The sequence below is a fragment of the Cydia pomonella genome, chromosome 2, assembly GCF_033807575.1.
Source record: "Cydia pomonella isolate Wapato2018A chromosome 2, ilCydPomo1, whole genome shotgun sequence".
Lineage (NCBI taxonomy): Eukaryota > Metazoa > Arthropoda > Insecta > Lepidoptera > Tortricidae > Cydia > Cydia pomonella.
In genome coordinates this window covers 18,204,556-18,229,059 of record NC_084704.1, presented here as the reverse complement: position 1 = coordinate 18,229,059, position 24,504 = coordinate 18,204,556, and the positions used below count along the sequence as shown (strand labels likewise).

The 24,504-nt window shown below is 34.8% G+C and overlaps 1 protein-coding gene across 3 annotated transcripts in view; it reads left to right on the top strand.

Moving 5' to 3' along the window:
* The window catches only part of LOC133534563 (gamma-aminobutyric acid type B receptor subunit 2), a 194,258-nt gene that overhangs the window by 116,592 nt on the left and 53,162 nt on the right, over nucleotides 1-24,504 (top strand). For 2 of the 3 annotated variants that reach the window (XM_061873727.1, XM_061873725.1), the window contains one exon: nucleotides 15,276-16,094. In XM_061873727.1, coding sequence (XP_061729711.1) covers nucleotides 15,299-16,094 — 796 coding nt within the window. In that variant the 5' untranslated portion in view covers nucleotides 15,276-15,298. Of the gene's footprint in view, nucleotides 1-13,448; nucleotides 16,095-24,504 lie in introns of those variants that run through there. The other variant, XM_061873726.1, reaches the window with a different exon arrangement.

The window sequence follows — 24,504 nt, the reverse complement described above, 5'->3', positions numbered from 1 at the left end:
GAGTCCGACTCGCACTTGGCCGCTTTTTTTTTTCGTTAATTACAAGGGTGCATCCCTGAGCTTAAATTAAGTAACTTTCTCAAAGACACCGGTATTCTAATTAACTCCATGTCGGAGATAATCAATCATTCATTTTTATCTTATAAGGCCGTTACGAACGTGTACACTTGCCTTAGGGCCTGTTTACGTATTGATTAGTGTTTAGTACGAGTTCATACATTTGCTGCTAAACGTAAGTGCTATCTCGGACGATCGATGTTCGAGATGACATTGATATGTCACAATTGTCAATTTTCTGGTTGAAATAAATGTAATGCTCGTATTACAACACCGCTTTATGCAACATTTAATTACTTTTTATAAAAGAGAAAATACAAAAAAAAAATCCATTTTTTTTCTGAAAATTAACTGTCATTTAGTTTCCTTGAACGCACTTACTTACCGATACCCCGAAGTTAACGGAATTCAATAAAAACACGGTGTATACACTTTTTTTTTTTTTTTTTGCTTTTCACGCAATCATAAAACCATTACCTACATCATTACCCTACCCATCACAATTTCAAAGGTACAAATGAAATAAATTATAAAATCACTCGCACTCGGTACTGGCATCAGTGCGCAAATTTGAATGTTTAAAAAAATGCAAATATACATGTGAATAAACAAAGACATTTACATACGAAAGGCGAGTGCGACGTTGAATTGAGTTTTAATATAATTTTTATTTACATTTTGCGGTTCTTTTGAAAAGCTTGTTTTTGTTGTGAATTATTATGAAAGTTTTATTATCTAAAACATGCTTGTGTGTATGTTTAGTTACCTGCCTACAAATATGCAAATATGAATATATATATTTATAAGTACCGCGCCGATAAATAACAATAGTATAGGTAGAGAATAGTATAATAGGTACTCCGAAAAACAATTTAGGATATGTTATAAACAATATAAAACATCTGGAAAGCTGCAAATCTGGCTAACTTGGTAACTAGTGAACGTGGACGTTTTAAAATAAGTGGTGGAAATTTATCTACGCCTAACTAGAGTATTATATTACATGTATGTATGTATGCGCACAATCGTTAAATATAAAATTAGGAGAATAAAAATTAATATAAAACATTAAGGTGGACCATTTCTAATGGCCTCCATTGATAATGAAGGTCATGTCGACTAGCAACCAAAAGATGGCGTGATTTCACACAACTTGTGGGTTTACACCATTTTTCGCAAAACCCAAACAATTTTAGCAAACGATTTGCGAAGAAAGTCCTGATAAATATGAAATGTTCCTTCTAAATTAAAATTTTAGTTCCATTCAAAAGTGCTCCATTTTAAAAAGGATATGCATACTTAACTGTAAAATAATTCAATTTCATACGTTCACGTACAGTCACAAATGTCAGCAGGTTTTATGTTACACTACTCATAGTATAACTTAGAGGACACTGAACGCATATATAATGATTTTTATAGGGGAAAACATTGGAAATTTAGACACCATTTTGAGACTATAAACTGAAATAGATGTGATATTTTGATAGCAGAATTTGACGGGCTTAGCTGAACTTACAATTTCATATAATTTCCTCTAGAGCCGATTGAAAATGTAACTTAAAAGTTATTTAAATACCTTACGACAGTCACCACCGCTCCCCCTCCCCTCAACGAGTAGGTAAGTACTTTATTTGCGCCCTTAACAACCCTCTGAGGCTAACGTCGCTAAAATTAATAATGTAACGATAATTAAATTGTAAACTCTTGCCTTAAAAGGTTCGGTTAAAAGTGCTACAGCTTGAGATATAAATTGCTTCGCTGCGATAACGCTCGATCACCGTAATTGGTTTTTTGCAAGTGTTTTGATGACTGAAAACTTGGATTAGTAAACTAGCAACAGTGTAATTGCAAGCGTATTTACCAATTGAACCTCGTTATACAGTGTGTATTTTTTATATAATCGCAAACTTAAACTAGACGTAGGTTTTAGTGCTGTATAATGATTCTGAAAGTTTTTAATAAATTAATTATTGAATTTTTTTCGAGCGTCAATGTATTTCGTACATACAAGTCACTTGTGACAACTTGTGTGTGTGTTTTGAGTTAAAACATTGCTTGCTGAATTATTTTGTCGTCTGTTTTTTATAAAACGTACTTGCGGTTCGAACGCCATCTTGATGGTCGCGCCTAGTGATTAATTACTTAGTTTTTTGCTCATTAATATTGTTTAACCTTTTGAACGCCACGCCTATCGTACGCGGCGTGTAATCGTGAACCTTGTCAGTACGCATGAAGGTTGATATTAGGCAGGAGCCGCGCGCGTCATATGACGTCTTTGGCGGTCAAAAGGTTAAAGTATTTTAGCTATGCAGATATTTTAATCGTGCCCTAATATTAAGTAGCTTTGCAGCTGCCATCACACTAAATACTACCCGCTTGTGCAAATTTTGAATATTCATAGAACCTTGTGTTTATGAAACTCCAATATAGTGATTATAGTGACCATTTTGTATGCCACATTTTCTTCTCTCATTTCAATGAAGTAGACGCAGAATGTTAAGCCGTTGATGTTGGTACAATTTCCTAATTGTCCGTTCAACTGGTGTTTTATTGAATTTGACTAGTGCTCAGAATTTCTTGATTATCTAAAAAAACATAGCAAATGTAAATAAGTATTACAACTTTATTAATATTTTAAAAAAGCCGAAGCTTACAACCTAGCATTTTAATATCAACTTTTCCACATCTCTTCTGTCACTAACCTAACACCACAAAATTATTTTTCACGCCAAGCGGTAAATAATATCACCTGTCAACGCCGTAAAGATAATTTAGTGGTTTTGCTCCATTGCAAGCCCTTCACTCTTGAGGCGCTTTCCTCTTAAGTGTAATTTTCCCCGAAACGCCTCACCGAGTTAGAAAAGCAACACACGTACTACAAGGTGTGCTTGCCAGAAATTTTTAGCGAATAGCGTTTTTCAAATCTTGTTTCAGGTTTTCGTTTGTGGGTCAAACACAGCAATTAGGTTCTTTTTAATTTTTTTCGACATAACAAAAGTCTTTAGTTTTGTGCCCTTTGGACATAAAGCATAATTAATAAATAAAAAAATACAAAAACATCAGTCCTATCTGTGTATGACCGTGACCACTATGCCCGGTCCCACTATGCCATTAACTATTCCATACACAATAAGTAATGAATGAACACACATTACAGTAAACAAACACAAGCCCCCCCCCCCCCCCCTTCCCAAACACCAAGAAACGAATACGTTACCTGTTTATATCTTCAAGCTCCGATCCCGCGCTTTTGGAAATTAATTTGCCTTTACGATACATTAAACGCTTCATTTGGCGGTTTTTTTACGAGCCACTTGAAGATCGTGCCCAATGTGGGCCAGAGCCAATATGACGATTTTTGACGGCCTCGTAGTCGGTAGTTAAGGCAGGAGGTTCCGGTTTCTAATCCTACTAAGGGCATTTTATGTGTATTTATCACAAATATTAAATATTATGTTCCTGATGTTTTCTATGTCTAATTACTAATAACTTTATATTGTATATATCGTCGAATAGTACAGTCACGGATTTTAAAACTTTGTGACTTTTGAATATTAGTGCCGTTGCATAGTATCGAAAAGTGGCAAACCTTCAAATTCCGTAACTACATATAAGCTTTATTGAGCTTATTGTGAGACTAGGTCGATCTGTGTAAAATTTGCCTGTAATATTTAATATAATAATAATAATTCAGCCTATATAAGTCCCACTGCTGGGCACAGGCCTCCTCTCATGTGCGAGAGGGCTCGGGCTATAGTCCCCACGCTAGCCCAATGCGGATTGGGGACTTCACATACACCTTTGAATTTCTTCCCTGATGTATGCAGGTTTCCTCACGATGTTTTCCTTCACCGAAAAGCTAGTGGTAAATATCAAATGATATTTCGTACATAAGTTCCGAAAAACTCATTGGTACGAGCCAGGATTTGAACCCGCGACCTCCGGATTGAAAGTCGGACGTCATATCCACACGGCCACCACTGCTTCCTATTATTTCCTGCTGTAATATTTATTTATTTATTTCATCTTTGCTGCACGAAATAAAACACATCGTACAAAAGGCGAACTTTTGACAAATCAAATAAGTTGTAAGGCAGTGCAAAATCATGCTGTATTGATTACGATTACGTACTTTTAAGGACATAATTACAAATAATACACAAGCATAAATATAGATACATAATATTAACACAAATACTCACACCTACACTGTTTAATTTTGACAGGGAGACTAATAGAAAGACGTAAAGTTTTACCCTTAATTCGACATGTAACTATATAGTTCAGTAACACGGTACCTATAGACAGAGAAAGATTGCCATTTTAGATATTCGAGAGACAGGATTGTTAATAACAGAAAAGAGAGTGCAGAGCATGCGGATTTTGCAACGACGAATACGTATAGGAAACCATCCAAGTTTACTCGTACTGCGGAATGAGGAGACATGGTTGTATATTTAAGGAATGAGTACTTTGGGGCACGTAAAGGTTAAAACTCTACAGAGTTGTTTGCCACAGGAGAATTTGATTTAATAAGATTCTTCGAATCGCAACTTTCTGTGGGATATTACGTCGTTAAGTCAGTGATCGCGATCCTTGATTAGCAGCCATTTGTTAGTCAGATGTTGGCAACAGATGTTTCGCTGTGAAGGTACCAGTCAATTTAGCGTTTGAATTGGATCTGTCATCTCTGGAATCGTAAAGAACGCAAATTTTAATTACTGATTGATACAAAGGTTGTAAGTTTACGGATGAGACGCTATTTGAGAGTTTTTGTACATGTAGTATGCCGCTACTATTGATAGTTTACATGTAGCATATTTCAATAAAAAAAACTGGAATGTGAGGCTTGGATCTTTTGACCGATCCCATTAATAGTTTTGTTTAAGTAGTACAATTATAATTGAACATATATTGTTCTGATATACAGCTCTTAAATTGTATGCTATAAGTCATTATACCTACACACCGTTATAATTTATACATAATAACTTTTATATCTGGAAAAGTAACAAACAAATGCAAGGGTTTCTATATAATACCCGGTACTTCACTAAACGAGCCATATCTCTTTGACAACATTTGCGTTAAACGCTGGTTAGGCGGAAATTAAGATCCGTATCAGTATCGATTAATGGACAGTTAATTTGCGAAGCCGACCTTTCGAGTGTTGTAACCTATTTATGACGTCATTACGGTATACGAGTACTTGGATTCTGCTCACAAAATTTCGATATACTTATACGCGTGCCTTGACTATTAAAGGTTCTGACATTAGCAATAAACTTTTTGCGTCTCTCCACTCACTAAGGCGTCTTCAAAATTTCCTTCCTCTTCAAACCAAAATAACTCTCGCATGTTCACTTTTACTCCCGTTGTTAGATTACGCTGATACTGCTTTCTTGGACCTTAGTGAGGAGTTACTGGACAAACTCGAGCGATTGCAAAATATTTGTATTCGATACATTTTCGGTCTACGTAAGTTTGATCATGTATCCCAGTTTCGATCTCAGCTTGGCTGGCTTCCGATTCGTCGTCGACGAGATGTGCATGTCCTATCATTGCTTTTCAATGTTCTATTTAATCCTGCTTCGCCACCTTACCTTTCCGAAAGGTTTAGTTATTTAGCTGCTGGTAGTGGTCATCGCCTTCGATCAAGCACCAATCTTTTACTCACGATTCCTTCCAATACGACGCGCACATACAAGAAATCCTTTACTGTCCATGCCGTCAAGTTATGGAACGAGATTCCGGTGTCCGTGAGGCAATCCCAATCTGTAGCATCACTCAAGGAGAAGCTTAAAAAATTGTGGCTTTCCGATACTTTGGTTACGACTTCCTAGTTCTTTGGAGTACTTCTACTTTTTTAATTTCCTTTACTTTTCTGGTTCGAATTCATATTTATTTATATTATATATTGAATATTTATTTATTTTTATTTATATATATATGTATGCATTATTTTATGGTTATTTTTCTATCTATGTATATTTGTATCAATGTGTATTCAAAACGTGCATTTCATTAATTTCAGTGATTGTACACTTTTGTTTGTGTTTGTCATTCATTCATCGTTACTTCTGTTTTACTCATTTCCTCAAAGGTTAACTGGAAGAGATCCCATACAGGGATAAGTTCGCCTTTGTTGTATTTAATTTACTCTGTAACTGTGTTTTTCGTGTTTTTATTTCTATGTACAATAAAGTATATACATACATACATACATAAAGGTTAGATTTGACAAATCTGCGCATCATCGTGGATGGCACGAACTATAGGTACGACTTACGACTTTGTTTCCTGCACGAATGTAAATATCAGAGTGGTCGGTGGGATCTCAGTAATCATTTTCGATGTTTGACGAACTCTCCTTTATTCAATCCCTTGGGGATTTTATTTTATCAGATTAAAAATAGATCCCATATTTCAGGAACTCTTGTGCAATATTTTCACAAATATGGATCATAAAACTGAGTGTTAAGAATTAATTTATTTTGTCGTTATTATATTATGATTATGCCTCGTTATGGAGTTAATAACTACATGACAAACTTATGTTATTTTGGAATTTTCATTTTCAGGTTTCAAATAGTATGTGTTACGAAGAATATTATACACAGGGTTATTCATGAGACGTGAGCAGGACTAAGCCTACACAATCAGTAAATGTTAATGAACCGTTCATCATCATATTTAAGTAAAACAATCTCGCTTTATTTCTGTTATTTAACTTTTTGGGAAGGACAAATTTGATAATCTACAATCATGGACACCCTACAACACTTAATTAAGAAAGATAAAACCTCTTTAACCGTTATGACAGCAATTTGATTATGATGAAAACAAAATGTCACACTTGAATGAGATACGATTTTTCAAAAGTAACCAGACTCCGATGACATTCAATTTGTCACTTGTTATGGATAAAACAAAGAGGGTGACCATACTTGGCGTAAATAATTTAAAACATTTTTTTTGAACAGTAAAAAATAAAAGAACGTTAATCTCACAAATACTGGCACGAAACAGTTGCTTATAACTTACTGAATGCTCAAGCTTGATCCTGCTCACGTCTCCTGAATCAGCCTGTATATAGAATTCAGTTACGAAAACGGGATATATTTTAGACCGGAAAGTTTTGATCATTACTATTTATATCCATATTATCCCATATATTAAATATGGATAGTGTGCATTGAACGTATGCTTTTAAATAACTGACCCCGAAGAATTGAATTTAAGCACGTATTACCCACTAAAAGTATCTAAGCAACTAATTTGTTTGTTCTTGATTTCCAAACTCTTTTTAACATTGCGTATAAATTTTCTATGCGAGAGAACCAACCTGAATAATGCACACGGCCCGGTTTTCTTTGGGTTCTTTTTATATGGAGATTTTGGGGTCTTACCGATTTTGTATGGCGGATATGTAGCATACATCGATATTAAATTGCCTAAGACGTAAATATTCATATAGGTCTCTTTACACATCTTATACGGATACCTATGGGTGTTCGAATCTGTTGATATGCAACTTATTTGTCAGTCTTTATTATTGGTATGGGTGTCCGAATCTACTGATATGCAACTTAGGACGTCGTTGTTCTTTGTCGTTGTCATTCTCGAAGATCATACGAAAGAGAAATTAAAGTTGCAAGCATTCACATGAGAAATGGGCTTAGTTATAAAAAGTTGGACTCGCCCACCGAGAGTTCCGTGCAAATTGAACTTTTTTTTATTAATAATTTTTAGATTTTTCCCTGTACTTGTAGTGTAAGACGATATTACTTGCCATTTTTTTTAGTTCTAGGTCAACGGGAAGTACTCTATAAGTTTGGATTCCCTTGACAGTGTGCAGTGTCGAAATATACGTTTTTAATACAGTTGCTCAAAAAGTACCGTGCTACTTTACGTAGCTGTTTAGCGTGCGGAAAGTTGGATTTCGTGAACTAGTGCTTTTTACTTTTCCACTTGTTCCAATTCATGACTACTTACTGATGAGTGTTAATGGTAGTTTCATTTAAAAGTCGTAATCAACATAAAAATCTACTGTTAATGTAAAAATAATAAATATAAGCATATTTCATATTGTATTGCTTACCTCTTCATCATTATAACACGTTTATTTTTAAATAATGAATATTGAAAAACCGTTCTTAATAAGTTGTCTGAATGGAACGGAATAGCTGCCGAAACGCCTGTCAAAGCAGAGGCGTTTTTAGGGTTCCGTAGCCAAATGGCAAAAAACGGAACCCTTATAGATTCGTCATGTCCGTCTGTCTGTCCGATTATGTCACAGCCACTTTTTTCTTACTGCAAGAATGTTTTAAGTTTCCAAAGGCAAGATGTGATATTGTTTTCATACAATTTAAATATTTGATGTTACACAAATAATCGTAAATAACGATATTGAAGTAATAATAGTATTATATTTACAATTGTTTCTGTCTTATAGAACATGCATAAAAAATTACTTGTTGTTTATCTTATTTTTTCGCAACTGTATTAAATATCACTCAAGCTATTTATTCCGTGCAAGGTTTAGGTGATACATCGATGTTTCATACATTAAAAAAATATATTTATAAAATAATAAAAGATTTTCTAATCCCAAGCTATAAGACGATTTTGGAAGTGATTTAATTTTTTTTCAACTATGTACTTGATGGCCGATGGTCATCACTGCAAATTTTTGCTCAGAAGCTGAGTTCGTCTCTTTAGTTGGGCACATCGAGGAGCGTAAAGCGGCAACATCGCGAAGGCTTGCCTATACCTTTGATACAGGTTATAACTATTTGCAAACCATCCACTGGCCCACGATTTACTATACCCCACACTCCCCTACACTTTATTGCGTGTGTATAGTATTTTTCAAACGCGAAGACATGTCTCTTCTCCATAAAATGTACAACCTTTAAACGTCAAATATCGCAAAATTGTACTGAGATAACATTTGTCGTGTTTAAAAAATACGATAGTAAGAATGAAGTCCCTGGTTGCCCCATGTATGATTAGGTATTTATAATAACTATTTTTTTTATGTGAGAAGGAAACATTTGATATTGCTATAAAGATATACTGCCCGTATTGTATTTAAGAACAGCGCTGAATTAAACGGAATCCAATTTATATCGCCAACTCTTTTCAGCATATAAATGGCTTTTTAGCAGCCGTATAAGATTTCAGCAATTTTTGAGACGGCTTTGATTCCGGAGCTTTACGCTGGCTGGCTTTTATTTTCTGCTTCAGAGTTCTGAGAGAGTAGATAACTAATTTGAATGACTGCAAACGTTCGAGGCTCAAGGCATCGCTAGTAAAATAGTGCATGTGAAATTTTATTTTATTTTATTTTAAATAGATTTAAAAACTAGCAATTTAAAACTTCGTAGAATCTGCCAACTTATCTTGGTTTGACTCTAAAGGTATTTTATTAAAATAATTGTATTAAGAAGTTGCACCGTTTTTGAAAAATTCATCCCTTTTTATGATTGGGTGACTTGAAACTTTGTAAAAAGACATGGTTATTAGAATATAAGAAGAATAATATCAACATTTTTGAAAATTCATCATCATATGATTAGAAAGGGGTTGAAAGTTTGTATCGGATATCGGATACAAATACATGACACTAACTAAAAAATACATAATATTAGAATACAAGAAAAGCAGATTTTGAAAATGCATCCTCTGAGAGGGTGAAAAAGGGGTTGAAAGTTTGTATCAGGATGGAATTTATTTTTAAGTTAGATTAGGTTAGGTTAACTTGAAATTGCCTACATTTTTACAATATTAGGAAATAAAGTAGTTTCAGCGTTTCAGCGAGGCACCGAAACTTCGTAAAAAGAAAAAGGTAATACCACGTGTTGTTATAGTATATTGTGTATTAAGGGCGGTAAACAAGAATTTACGAGTTCGTAATTGGGTACTTGACACATGTTGAATATTATAACAAAATTTAGCTAAATGGATAGAAAATGGGCCATTCATTATAAAAAAAGTGGAATTTAAAAAGACATATTGAGATTTAAAAAAAATACTAGGCTTCAAAGGCTCAAAAATATACATTTCACGTCAGCATCTCGAACAAGGGTAATTTGCTGCTTAAAAACAGTGAGCAAAATCGCATTTTGCTCACCGAGTGAGACAAAATAACATTCAAGTGACCTTTAGATTCGAATGTCATTTCAACGTGCGGGGCCTAATACAAGTTCGAAATATTTGGATTCTATTGTCCTTATCCCTTTCACGTTATTAGCAAAAAGAAAGAGACAAAAAAGTGCATACGTAATTCAACGGTATATTGACGGTTTATAATAGACCCCCGAAATAAGTCAGACCGTATCGTTCCAAAACACCCTACGAGTCTTCATTCGTAATAATTAATTAATGAAATAAAAGTTTAAAATTTAATAAAAACACCATAATTTACGTATTTTATTTTACAATCAACACAATGAACTTATACAAATTTACTCAATTGTTACGCAGTAAATAATTCTACTTAACTACTTTTAACGATCTCTACTATAGTTGACAAATAGTAGTATCCGCAATTCGGACCGGATCTTACAAAGTTTTTTTTTACAACAAAAAAAGATGTCGATTGAACTGTCAATTGATGTTGGTTAATTCATTATTTTCGTATTATTTTATTGAAATTTCTTTCGTTTTGTTTTATTGCGGTAATTAAAGTTAATTGTTAGAATACCTTCAGAAAACATGACTGAAATAGTGATCCGTCCGTCTGGATTAGATTTTTTCAGGTTGTATTTTTTGATGGCTGACTGAAGTGAAAAATTGTGTGTACTACACGAGATCAAAGTTATTTACATCTCGTGCGCTTTTGAGTCCCTTACTACGCTCAAGATTCTAAATTAGATTAACTCGCTACGCTCGTGAATCTATTATAGAATCTTTCGCTTGCACGGGACTCAAAACAAGCACTCGAAGAAATATCAAACTTTGCTGTCTTGTTGTACAAATAACTATTTTTAACTTTCAAATATTAAAAAGAAAATTATACCATTCGATTTCTTAACTGTTATAGAAAAATAAATTTAGGACAACTATACACATAAACGCAATATTTCACGGTCAAAATAAAAACTTTCTTGATCTTCCATACATTTAAGACAGACTAATGTAATGTGACGTCACATTACATCATCATTTTGTAAGAGGCGTTTCAATCGTTGAGTGCGAGCGTCAGATTTTAACTCTCATTTCTGACCTTTGTATTGCTTAAATGCCATGAGTCCTATATTAGCACAATCGGATTAGGATCAACCTCGAAATCTCTTGATCAGTCATGAAATTTGGTATGTATATAAATTAAAGGCCCCTTATTCATGCCCACACCATTTGAAATTTGGGGACCTTGAGGAATCGCAGCCATCTTGGAAAATATGTACCATCCAAGAGAAATTCGCATTTTACTCGAAATTTACGGTCTTTACGAAAATGTTGTGTAAGGCAACATTCAAGCTTATTAAATTCTACACAAAGTAGTCCTAGACATCTTTGCCGAAAAATACATCTTGTTATAGAAAATACTTGCTGAATCTATGTTTAGCGCTTAAACACTTCCAGGGGATATTCTCTTAATAGGAAACTCGGAGGAATATGAATTCAACTTCCGCAAAGATATCAAAGTCTTTTTATTATATAATTTAATAAGCTTTAATGTTGCCTTACACTATATTTTCATGAATAACGTAGATTTTGAGTAAACCGGGAATTTCTCCTGGACGGTACACATTTTCCAAGATAGTTGCGATTCCTCAAGGTCCCCAAATGACAAATGGTGTGGGCATGAAAAAGGGGCCTTTAATTTATATACATACCAAATTTCATGACTGTTCCAGAGATTTCGAGGTTGGTCCTTTGATCCTCAGGAAAATGAAGATCGATTGACATTCATTACAAAAAACTATCAAGTACAAGTGCGAAAAATAGGAAATTCGTAACGAGTGGCGATAAATTAAAACACGACCGAAGGAAGTGTTTAAAATCGACACGAGTTGCGAATTAACTTTTCGCACATGTAACGTACAACGTTTTATAGTACATATGACCCTTTAAATTTTTGACATGTTATATAATGTGCTAATTTACGCACTAGTGCGGAAAAGTAGCACCATATGTATTGTAAATTATTTTATCTACACACATATCATCATAGAAATATCACATCATAAACCCCCTATGAGGCGTACAAACACGTTATATTATATACCTCCTTACCTACATTCTTTTAATGCTGAGCTGTATGTGTGAATTGTAAATTTCAAGAGAGCCGGAAGTGGAACTGGAACTATTGAACTTTCACATATGAACAAACTGAATTACTTTTAATATTCTGAAAGCATTACGTACGATAATTCCTAATTAGGTACGTACCTAATTCATTACGTAATTTTAGAATTAAGTATTAACCACACGTTTGATTAACCTTTATACTAATAGACGGTATGTCTAATAAAATAACCTAGAGATTATATTATTAGTTATTATTATCTGTATATATCCATTATGTATATTGTTATTTTAAATAAATATAATAACATAAAGAACCTAGAGATTTCGTTTCAACTTTTTCAGTTTAAAATAGTATTCTACAGAAGATTTTGTACCCGCTGTTAAAAGTACTTACCTATATTACGTACCTACTTTATAAATCAAATAAACTCGAACAAATTTTCAACTGTTATTTTATTAGACTTTCTCCGGGAAATTCACAATTAACTCCTGATAAGAGCTATTTCATAACTGTGCAATTAATAAAAGTACCTATCTATACGGGGAACAGTTTAAATAAAATAGTTATTTGTACAACAAGAGAGCAAAGTTTTATATTTCTTCGAGTGCTTAGTTTGAGTCCCGTTCAAGCGAAAGATTCTATAATAGATTTTATTTAGAATCTTGAGCGCAGTAAAGGACTCAAAGGCGCACGATATGTAAATAATTTTGATCTCGTGTAGTACATAATTTTTTTCACGACAGCAGTTTGAACATATTTGAAAGGTAAAAATACAACCTGAAAAAATGTAATCCGTCTTCATCACTATTTCATTCATGTTTTATAAGGTATTTTAACAATTAAGTTTAATTAGGTACCGCACTAAAACAAAATGAAAGAAATTTTAATAAAATAATACGGAAATAATGAAGTAACGAACATCAATTGACAGCTCAATCGACAACTTTTTTTTTGTAAAAAAAAAACTTTGTAAAATACGGTCCAAATTGCGGATACAACTAATTAGTCAACTATAGTAGAGATCGTTAAAAGTAGAATTATTTACTTTGCGTAACAATTGCTTATATTTTTAAGTTCATTGTTTTGATTGTATAATAAAATATGTAAAATATGGTGTTTTTATTAAATTTTAAACTTTTTTTCATTAATTAATTTTTACGATTGAGGACTCGTAGGGTGTTTTGGAACCATGCGGTCTGACTTATTTAGGGGGTCTAATATAAACCGTCAATATACCGTTGAATTACGTATTCACTTATTTTTTCTCTTTCTTTTTGCTAATGAGGTGAAAGGGACAAAGACAATAGAATCCAAATATTTCGAACTTGTATTAGGCCCCGCATGTTGAAATGACATTCGAATATAAAGGTCCTTGAATGTTATATTGTCTCACTCAGTGAGCAAAATGCGATTTTGCTCACTGTTTTTAAGCAGCAAATTACCCTTGTTCCAGCTGCTGACGTGAAAAATCCTTTTTGCGTAGTAGTGCTGTTTACTTTTCCTTTTTTTTATCTATTTCTGATCGCATTCCATACCTACCGCTACGACAAAGATGATCCAATGATATTGTAGTGCGTAAATCCTAATACAGACAATAAATCAAACCGGAATAATTAATGGTGTCATTAATTAAGAACTTTTTAAAAGTTATAAGTACTTAATTATGACCCCGTAATTATTCGTTAAAAATTTACCGTGCAGCAATGTACTGCAAATATTACAAGACATAAAATGACATTACGATATATGAGCTTTTTATATTAACTGTCAACGCTTGTTGAAAGCTCGTAATTAGTAACGTGTGTTGCTTAACATTGTGGGCCAAATTATTTTGCATGATTAATATTTTCATTGTATTTCTAACCAAAAGTTATCTCAATATACTTCTTAGTTCCTATGCTAACCACAGTTTAAAGATTCGCCCATTGAATTTACACACATAAAACTTTAGATAAGTTATAGGTACTCATATATAAGGAGCATTAAAATACTTCCATATTTATTTCATTACCTACGAATTAATCTGTTATACTTAGTTCATTAATTTTCGCATACCATATCTGTTGGGATAGTCAAAAACTTAAACATTTTTTTTATTTCGCCATTTGACATTTATTATGTACACAATATTACTAGGTATTTTATATCACACTATATTTCACTTCAAAACTTTTGATTATTCTGCTAAATAGGATTATCATTGTCACATCGGCTCTCGTAAACCGAACAAATTAAAAAGTCTAACCGTAGCGTCCGTTATATTCACTCTGAGAGTGTTTTTATATTTAAAACTTACCGTACTAACCGTAATGTATTTATCATCACTAAACGTAACATAGAGCGCTGAATTGACAATATTACAGATATGTCGAGATACCTACATAATGACATACTTTGTACACTTGCAATAAAGTGTACCTCCTATTGTTAGCTATGTTTCTGCCACAATTTTTCATCTCTTTCTGAGATATTTTCTTAGTTTCCAATTTTTTTATTTAGTGCCCATTTTTTTACGAAGCGCTGGTGGCCTAGCGATAAGAGCATGCGACTTGCAATAGTTGCACTTGCAATCCGGAGGTCGCGGGTTCCAACCTCGGCTCGTAACAATGAGTTTTTCGGAACTTATATACGAAATATCATTTGATATTTACCAGTGGCTTTTCGGTGAAGGAAAACATTGTGAGGAAACCGGACTAATCCCAACAAGGCCTAGTTTACCCCCTGGGTTGGAGGTCAGATGGCAGTCGCATTCGTAAAAACTAGTGCCTACGCCAAATCTTGGGATTAGTTGTCAAGCGGACCCCAGGCTCCCATGAGCCGTGACAAAGTGCCGGGACAACGCGAGGAAGACAAAGTACCTATTTTTGTACATATTTAAATTAAATTTCATAAAACTGATTAATTATATACTGCTGATAATAGGTATATATTTAAATGTTCTTATTTTTGTTTTCAGCGTAGCTGAAGCGCCGTGGTGGCATGCAGCGCCCACCGCGCGGCTCCTCCCACTTCCACTGCTCATCCCTCTACGGACCAACCTTGACGATACCCAATCTCCCACCCTTGCTCCTCATTCTTATTTTTTTTCCTATAACGCATACACAAATGACGAATAATTCTACCCTATCTGAGAGATATTTTCAAAATGATTCAATCCATAAAGAAAACAATTATACCATAAAAAAAGGTAATGAAAGCAATATTACATTCAAAAACAAAAACATTACTACAACTGTTAGTAAGGAATATCAAATTTTATTAGATAGGTTTAGAAGAAAAAACTTAAAAAATATGACAGGTGAAGGAATCTTTTACGATATTGGCAATTTAACTGATAATTTAGATGATATATCAACAAACAATAATTTTAACGTAGGTCCACATAGAAATTCTTCACTTGATCATCAAAAACACTCATTAAAATTACATAATATAGATTTACTAGATGCAAAGGACGCTGAGGACACTAGCGCTATCGAAAAATTAAGGATGGATGACGAAACTAGAACAAAAATTTTTCACGATTATTATTCTACAGTAAACAAAGTCAATGCAATTAATGAGGAACAGAATATAAATGAATCAATTACAATGGACGTTTTAGATTATAATGAAACAATCGATATACTATTTAATGAAACCGAAATTCCCCAAACGGTAACTGATCCGAAAATTCGCAGGCGGTTTTCTAACGACTCATTAGTGTTCCCTGATAACCTTTCCTCTTCTCGCGTCCCAACGATTATGCAGACATCGCGTCCGGAATTTGTTGAAGGTAAGACATAACCTTAATTTAAAAACATTGTAATTCACTTTAGAATACTGCGGTTTAAGGAATTGCGATAGAATTAAGTTGATTTTAAAGATTTATCTGTCTTGTGAGACAACTTGGTAGACGGATAGGTACTTATTCAAAGATGCTAGTGTCACTTGAAAAGAAAAGCTTTTTGAAATGATAAGTTTTTGGCAAAAATTTCATTTTTGGTACAAACTTTTATTGCTGACTATACTTTTCCTTCCACAGGCAACTACTACTCATCAAGACAATTCTAGCATCCCCAAACACGATTAATAGGTGGTTAGCGTTGTTTTCTCATAGAGTTCCTAATGCCACCTCCTGTCTCCATCATCACATCAGATCCATCCATCCATCACAAATGTATGCGAAAAAGCTCAATCGGAAATCGAGAAATGGGTCAAATTTAGCTTCCAAGATTTGACCCACACTAACATATTAACATACATACATGTATTACATACTATCAAGGCAAGTTAAATAAACATCGGCCAAAAGCATATCGGGCCATGCTCAGTGTAGGATTCCGTATTTACCTACCATTGTGTCACAATAAGCTTAACGGGGGCTACAAGCAAGATCATGTACATTATAAGCATAAAGGTACCTTCCACAGATTTAGGATTAACTAGATACCGCCAGTACAAGACTTGCGCGTGTTTTTAAGTAGTAAAGTGCACTACTTCTCGCTCAGTGGTGCTCATGACATCCCAAGTGTCAGACGTTTATTGCCAATTTGCCACGCAACAAAATGCCTCATTGTAGCATAATTAACTGTGCGAATATGACGAGAGTGGTTAGTCGTGTGAAATCGCCTTATTTAATTTATAATCATTTATTTGCAATTTACAATGATGTCGTGACCTTTCTATAGTTGGTCAAACCAATTTGTCAGTAAATAAGAACAAAAAAAACTATACTCATCCTTTTCTTTTGGATGCTAGTACTAGTGTAGGACAAAGATAGTATGACTCCCTCTGTCTATGTTTGAAATGAGATAGCCCTTTGACAAACTATACCAAGATAGTCAAAAGATAGTGTCTTTACAAAGTACGTCATCTATTACGGCTTATATTTGATGCATTCACTAAAGGCATTTTATTTGTAGGTCGCAATGGACAGCAAACAAACTATACTTTCGTACATCATTTAGTTGCATGGTAGGAGGGATTTTCTCATATTCTGTCGATTTTAAGCCACTAGTGTTGTACACTGCGATGTTTCATGCAGTATCGCTGTGCAATTGGATTTATAATCGATTTTGTGACGGTTTCGTGTTACGAAGATCGTTATGAAGTTTAAGCTTAAATATAAAGTGAGAGATTATATAATATTGTTATTCTTCATTTTATAGTATACCGACTGTGCTGGAACCGCTTCGCATTTTTTCCCATTAACTCGATTTATATTCGATAAAAGAATCGATATAAATCAATCATAAAAACGTCGATTTATTTCGGATCACCGTGGCGATAGCGTTGCACATCACAAAATCGCTTGCGTGACGTCATAGTAGGCATCAAAAAATTTACACGCTCGATCCCCATACTATTGAGCATGTTTGCGGCGTCTAGGTGGTCTATGCAGTGGTACCTTTGCAGCGCTGTGTACGTCTTTTTACATACATACATACATACACACGCTACATATATGTAATATACACTATAGTTGTCATTGAAAAAACTTGTTAAGCTTTTGTTTTTAGATATTTTTCATAATTTCTGGACCTGGTTCAAAAGTTAGAGAGGGTCGGGCTCATTTTTTTTTAATTTCTAAGCGATTATTTCCGAAAATATTCACTTTATCAAAAAACTGTTGCTAGAGATCAATATTCGTAAAAGACCTGCCCAACGATAACCCCCCCTGTTGGACTAAAGCAATTTTTTTTAAAACAATCATTTTGAAATTTTGCATGGGAGGTACCTTAAAATTATTGATTTCATATTTTATTTTACCGTTCTGTCGCCATACATGATTTATGTATCCATGCCAAATAGCAGCTTTCTAGTACTAACGATCACGGAGAAAAGTCGCGGATGGACGGACAGACAGACGGACATGACGAAACTATAAGGGTTCCTAATTGATTACGGAACCTTAATAAAAATGAATACATTATTTTATACACCGTAGTTACGCTAAAAATGTATAACCAATATAATACAAGTATGGGCTGTGATGTGAACCGTTACATACGTATAATAGTTACTTGTTGCCGTAGTTACGTTCTCCTAGGTCTTTTTGTGGTAAATAGTTATAAGCCCTTTTCATAATGGGCCATCTACTAAGCATGTAAGCAGAACTTGATACAACATTTCATCTACCAAACTGTGCTACTACTCGTAATGTCCACTGGCTGACTAGAAAAAAAATCCTAATTTGAATCCGTATAGGTAATTAATACATTATTTGGTAGCTAATCATTTACATTCTGGACTAAGTGATGAAATTATACCTAAGTTAGATTCAAACTAATAATTTTATAGTACAATTATGTATTAATCGACTGATTAAGTATTTATCTTATAAAACAATATTTGGAAGGGTTCTACAGTCCCAACCATTTAATAAATTAGGTACGAAACTATTGATAGCTCATACTTTAAATAAAGATCTTAAATATTAGCTTGATGTAATGTGTCGTGATGTTTCAAAGCAAGCTACACAAAACACAGTTACATTATTTACCTATTTACCTTAAGACAAATTTTGTGATCTAATAAAAGTCCTATTTCATAATTCTGACTTAACAAAATTATTGAAACAAGATTTACAATGTACGATCTCATTTCCCAGCAAATAACACAGCAGATTTAGCCCATTTATCGCGATTAATCGAATTAAGAAGCGGATGTAAAGGACATTAATCCAGACTAAACCGGATAAAACAGGCTCCGATATTAATGTGCTCGGGGAGTTGTACGCGCGTCTTTTGAGACTGCGAATTCATTATTATTTTACTTTTTTATTCGATTTGCTTGAACAAAATCTCCGTACCTATATGTTTAGACCTGGTCCTTCGAAAATTGCATTTAATCCGTAAAGCATATGGTTGTACCTAGTTCGGTGACCTTTACTGGTATGAAGGCCTATTTAAAAGTTCTTTTCTACTCCAGCACTTCAATCTGTCAACTAAATGAGTGATAGTGATATGATATCTAAATGAACTTCTCGGCTACGCTAGTCTATAGAACTTATGGCGGAAATGCGCCAGAACGCCATCGATTCGACCCCAATGCTGATCAAGGGAAATCAGATTGAACAAGTGGCTAGCTTTTGCTATCTGGGTAGTATTGTCGCACAGAATGGAGGAACGGAACAAATCCCGAGCCGCATTCAGCCAACTTAAACCTGTATGGAACTCCCCTATCCTGACGAGAAGAACTAAAGTGAAGATTTTCAATTCCAATCTAAAGGCCGTGTACGTGGTTTTTCCGCAAAGACCTAATGACACAAGGTAACAGGATAAAAATAAGAAAGAAGATAATATACCTATACCTTGTAAAGCTGTTGCATTTTATCTTGTATATGCATTTTATTTTGTATCTTGTATATGTATGTACTTAAGCCAATTAAGCCCCCATTAGACTGTTCAATAACTTGCATGCAATATTCGATACATTGCTAACTACAAAGTACGAGTACAATTAATAAAATAAAATAAAATAAATTACAGGACATTGTTACACAAATTGACTAAAGTCCCCACAGTAAGCTCAATAAGGCTTGTGTTGTGGGTACTTAGACAACGATATATATAATATATAAATATGTATAAATACTTATATACATTGAAAACACTTATGACTCAGGAACAAATATCCGTGCTCACTACCCACTAGGCCAAATCGCTCGTCAAACGTCGTCAAATTCACTTGATCTACCAAATAACGCAATGTAAACAAGATGGCATGCAAGTTCTTGAACCGTCTAAATGGAGCTTTAGGTTCCTACTTCGATTTTATTTATCATTTTAGGTGTTTGCTGCTGTCGACCAAGATAACTCTGCGACGGTTTTGACATCACAGACTGTGCAAGTGTCATTTATACCTCATGATTTCATGGGAGTTTGTAGTTGAAAATAACACCTGCACAGTCTGGGAAATCAAAATCACTGCAGATTTATCTTGGTCTAGCTCTATTTTAATTTATATTTTTAATTAACAAGAAGCTCGATAGCACGAAACTCAAGGGAAACACCAAAAACTCCGTGTTAACGAGGTTTCACCTTACAGATGTCATCGGCTTAGGAAGATTCTATGATTCTAGGCTTTTGTTCGTCTTAAAGGAGTTTCGAGTTACAGAGGTAAAACGCATAAAGTACAAATTCATTGTCTTTAACGAGTTAGAGAGGTTCTTTAGTGAATAACTTTGAGATAAAGAGGTGGTAACTCCTTTTTTAGGGTTCCGTAGCCAAATGGCAAAAAACGGAACCCTTATAGATTCGTCATGTCCGTCTGTCTGTCCGATTATGTCACAGCCACTTCTTTCCGAAACTATAAGAGCTATACTGTTCAAACTTGGCAAGTAGATGTATTCTATGAACCGCATTAAGATTTTTACACAAAAATAGAAAAAAAAAACAATAAAAAAAATATATATATTATAGGACATTATTACACAAATTGACTAAGTCCCACAGTAAGCTCAATAAGGCTTGTGTTGAGGGTACTTAGACAACGATATATATAATGTATAAATATTTATAAATACTTAAATACATAGAAAACACCCATGACAGGAACAAATATCCATGCTCATCACACGAATAAATGCCCTTACCAGGATTTGAACCCGGGACCATCAGCTTCGTAGGCAGGGTCACTAGGTCACTACCCACTAGGCCAAACCGGTCGTCAAAATAAATTTTGGGGGTTCCCCATACTTAGAACTGAAACTCAAAAAATCTTTTTTCATCAAACCCATACGTGTGCGGTATCATGGATAGATTTTCTAAACTGAATAGTTTGCGCGAGAGACACTTCCAAAGTGAAAAAATGTGTGTCCCCCCCCCCCCCTTCCTTTAACTTCTAAAATAACAGAATGAAAAATCTAAAAAAATATATATGATATACATTACCATGCAAACTTCCACCGAAAATGGGTTTGAACGAGATCTAGTAAGTAGTTTTTTTTAATACGTCATAAATGGTACGGAACCCTTCATGGGCGAGTCCGACTCGCACTTGGCCGCTTTTTTACAGTTGTGGAGATCAAATTTCATATTTCGAGTTATAGAGGTAAAATTATACTGGATAGTTTTGAAGAGAATCTTTGGGTATTTTGAGTTAATGAAGTTAAATATTTCGAATTATGGAGGTTGTGGGCTTTTCCGGATATGGAATGGCATTTTATTTCGTGTTAACGAGAATTTCGCCTTATCGAGGTTCGAGTTATCGAGGTTCCACTGTATATATTTCTAAATTAACCAACACGACTACGTCTCGTTTTGTTACTTCAGTCCTTGAATTCTAAGAACCCTTATTATGTACCTGTTGTACAAAATATTATAAATAAAGTAAGTATATAACGTTTCTCTAAATACGCGCCGTTTTAACAACGTTTGACCGCAATTACCTACTTGGGCCACTACGATAGATCGAGCAAAAAGCATGAAAGCAAAAATATCTTAAGTTCGAGAACGCCACATTACCACTAATGAGCCCTGAACCTTAACACTTCCCTTTACGGACAACGGGAGCCGTGATGCGAGGCGACGAGGGTTTCCTAACGGTTCATTGGACTTCGGACATTAGCTTTACCTATCACAGAGACGTTCATCTAACACACCTACACCTACATGGCGGCGAAGCTAAGGGTGTTTTGAGCCCGTGTTTGTGGACGTTAAATTAATTTGTGAATTAAACAAGTAATCTGGTTTCCATTATATTTGAGATGCAATCTCTGCTATAACGTACTTCCTACCATTTACAGACACTGCACCTACTTTAGCATAAGTACCCTAAAAAAATGTGCACATGTGTTTATGTAGGTGCAAATATATACCTGTGGGTTCGGATATGGGTACGGGTATGGATGAGTAGTTAAGACCGATACAGACGAAATGCAACCCAACTGCAATTTGTATGGGAACTGCACGCCGACTGCACGCCAACTGCGATGTCAGCATTCCCATTCAAGTTGCAGTCGGGATGCAGTCCGTCTGTACTGGCCCTTAGTAAAGGCACAGGCCGACACGCTAGTACCAAACTAGTTTAAGAAAGGAGAGAAAAATTTTCGAGTAAGTACTACATATTAGTGTAGGTACTTAAGTCCCTAGTGTTTGGATGTAATTTCATTTATTAGTTTATTTAACCCGTTTATTTACATTAACTTTTATTACATTCAATAACACAAACCTGGGAAGATTTTAACATGTGAAATATTGTCTTTAGCTTTGCCTGCCTTTCCCATACCGTCAAGTGGGGTAACCGGGGATAGAGGAGTAAATTAAGATATTTTTTTACTATGATCTAGCTCAGGGGTCTCCAAACTGTTTTTACCTGAGGGCCATATTGCACCTCAGAAACTTTCGCGCGGGCCACCTTCATCACCACCATCAGTGGTGGCGCGGGGTCTAGTTGTCTTTTAGTCTAGCTGCTGTTAGGAACAGTTCCACTCTCAATGAATGCTGAACCCCTGGAGCCTTGGATCCTTTTGGCAACCTCACGCGGGCCGAGCCGTGGGCTGTCGCGTTGGGCGTCCGCGGGCCAGATTGGAATGCCTGACGGGCCGGATTTGGCCCGCGGGCCGGGGTTTGAAGACCCCTGATCTAGCTCGTAGTGACATAATCTAGCTAGTTGCAAACTTGACTCTAAGAGTGAAAAACCTAATTCACAGATTGTAAAAAGTACACTACTGTCAGCCACGTCCATATAATTCGGGGATATTCCCTCCTGTCCCCCAGTTGATGGTACACGAAAAAAATATGGTGTTCCGGACATTTGGGAAGCGTGCGTGGAGCGTAATTCTACACGTAGAGTCCGATAATGCATTTGTTGTGTGTATAAAAAAAATTAAAAATGTGACAGATGAGATTAAAGATTTACCGTTGATAAAATTTAAAATAGTTTAAGAAATGGCTCAAAGATCGCTGGTTTTTACAGTATTTATGATTTTCGACAGTATAAGCAGAAAATTAAGTAGATATTTAAGTCAACTGCATATTATGCATGCCTGTAAGGTAGACTTTAGTGATACCTAGCTATCATTGTACAAATGTGTATTCATTTTCCTCATAGTGTACCTAATATTATGCATAATAAATACTGTTTGTAATCGTATTAATTTTCAACAAACATCCTTCAAATTTTGTTTATGAGTTTAATATAGCTTTATTTAGCCGCTGGCGATCAAAAGTTTATGTAATCAAAGTTCGTGGCGCGACGGGACGCTTATCAAATCGGATGTAAAGGACATTCGGTTAATTGACGCATAACGAACAGGTAAACAAATAAGCAAATACGGACGGTCCTGATTGAGGCAGTTACCGGGAAACTTGTGACGCAGTGAGAAGCAACCCCAGAAACTTCGATGATTTTAAATACTTGGTACTTACTCGTATGTCCGGTAAAAATATTTTTGCCAAACTACATAAGACTGAACAATATCCTTTTTGATGTCAAACAAGTATCGAGGATTGGGATTGGATATTGGATTTTTGTAATGTTTAGAAATCTATATTGTGACTATTCACATAGTTATATCATAAATATGTTAAAAAAATAATGTACAGAAATAGGTACAAATTCTCAGTTTCAAAATTTTACGTTTATTTTAACATCCAAAATAACAAAAAAAATTACCATTCCATTTCTTACATTCTGATTCGGTAAAATTATGTTTTCTGAAAAACAAATTAATATCGTTTTGAAACTGAAACTTATGAAGTGATACTATAGGGAATGTTTCTTTACGCACACTACCGTCCCCCACCCTAACCCTGACGCAACCTCCCCTTTTGGCATGAATTATATGAACGAAATAATATTAATAGTCAACAAAAAGGGTTATTAAACGGACACGCTATTATTAAAACTAAGAAATGAGTGCCGCGGTAGCAGTGAGGCGGTTTCCACGTGTGGCGGTATCGACTGTCGCCACATTAAGATGCGGTACCAGTGTGGTGTCATAACCACTATAATACATCTTTACATGTAGTTAACCATATTTTGCATAATAGCGTCACTATTCGCATAGTTTAGATCCTACTTACTTTTTGTAACAGACATTAGTTATACTTGTAATGTAAGTACTAAAATAATGCCTTTGGCAGTTATCCGAGTTCTCTCTAAACGATATTTAACGAAAACATTTAATCGCAATTTTCATGCAACGCCTGTATAAATAAAGAACCAATTCCATTTAATTTCACTACGGAATTTCAAAG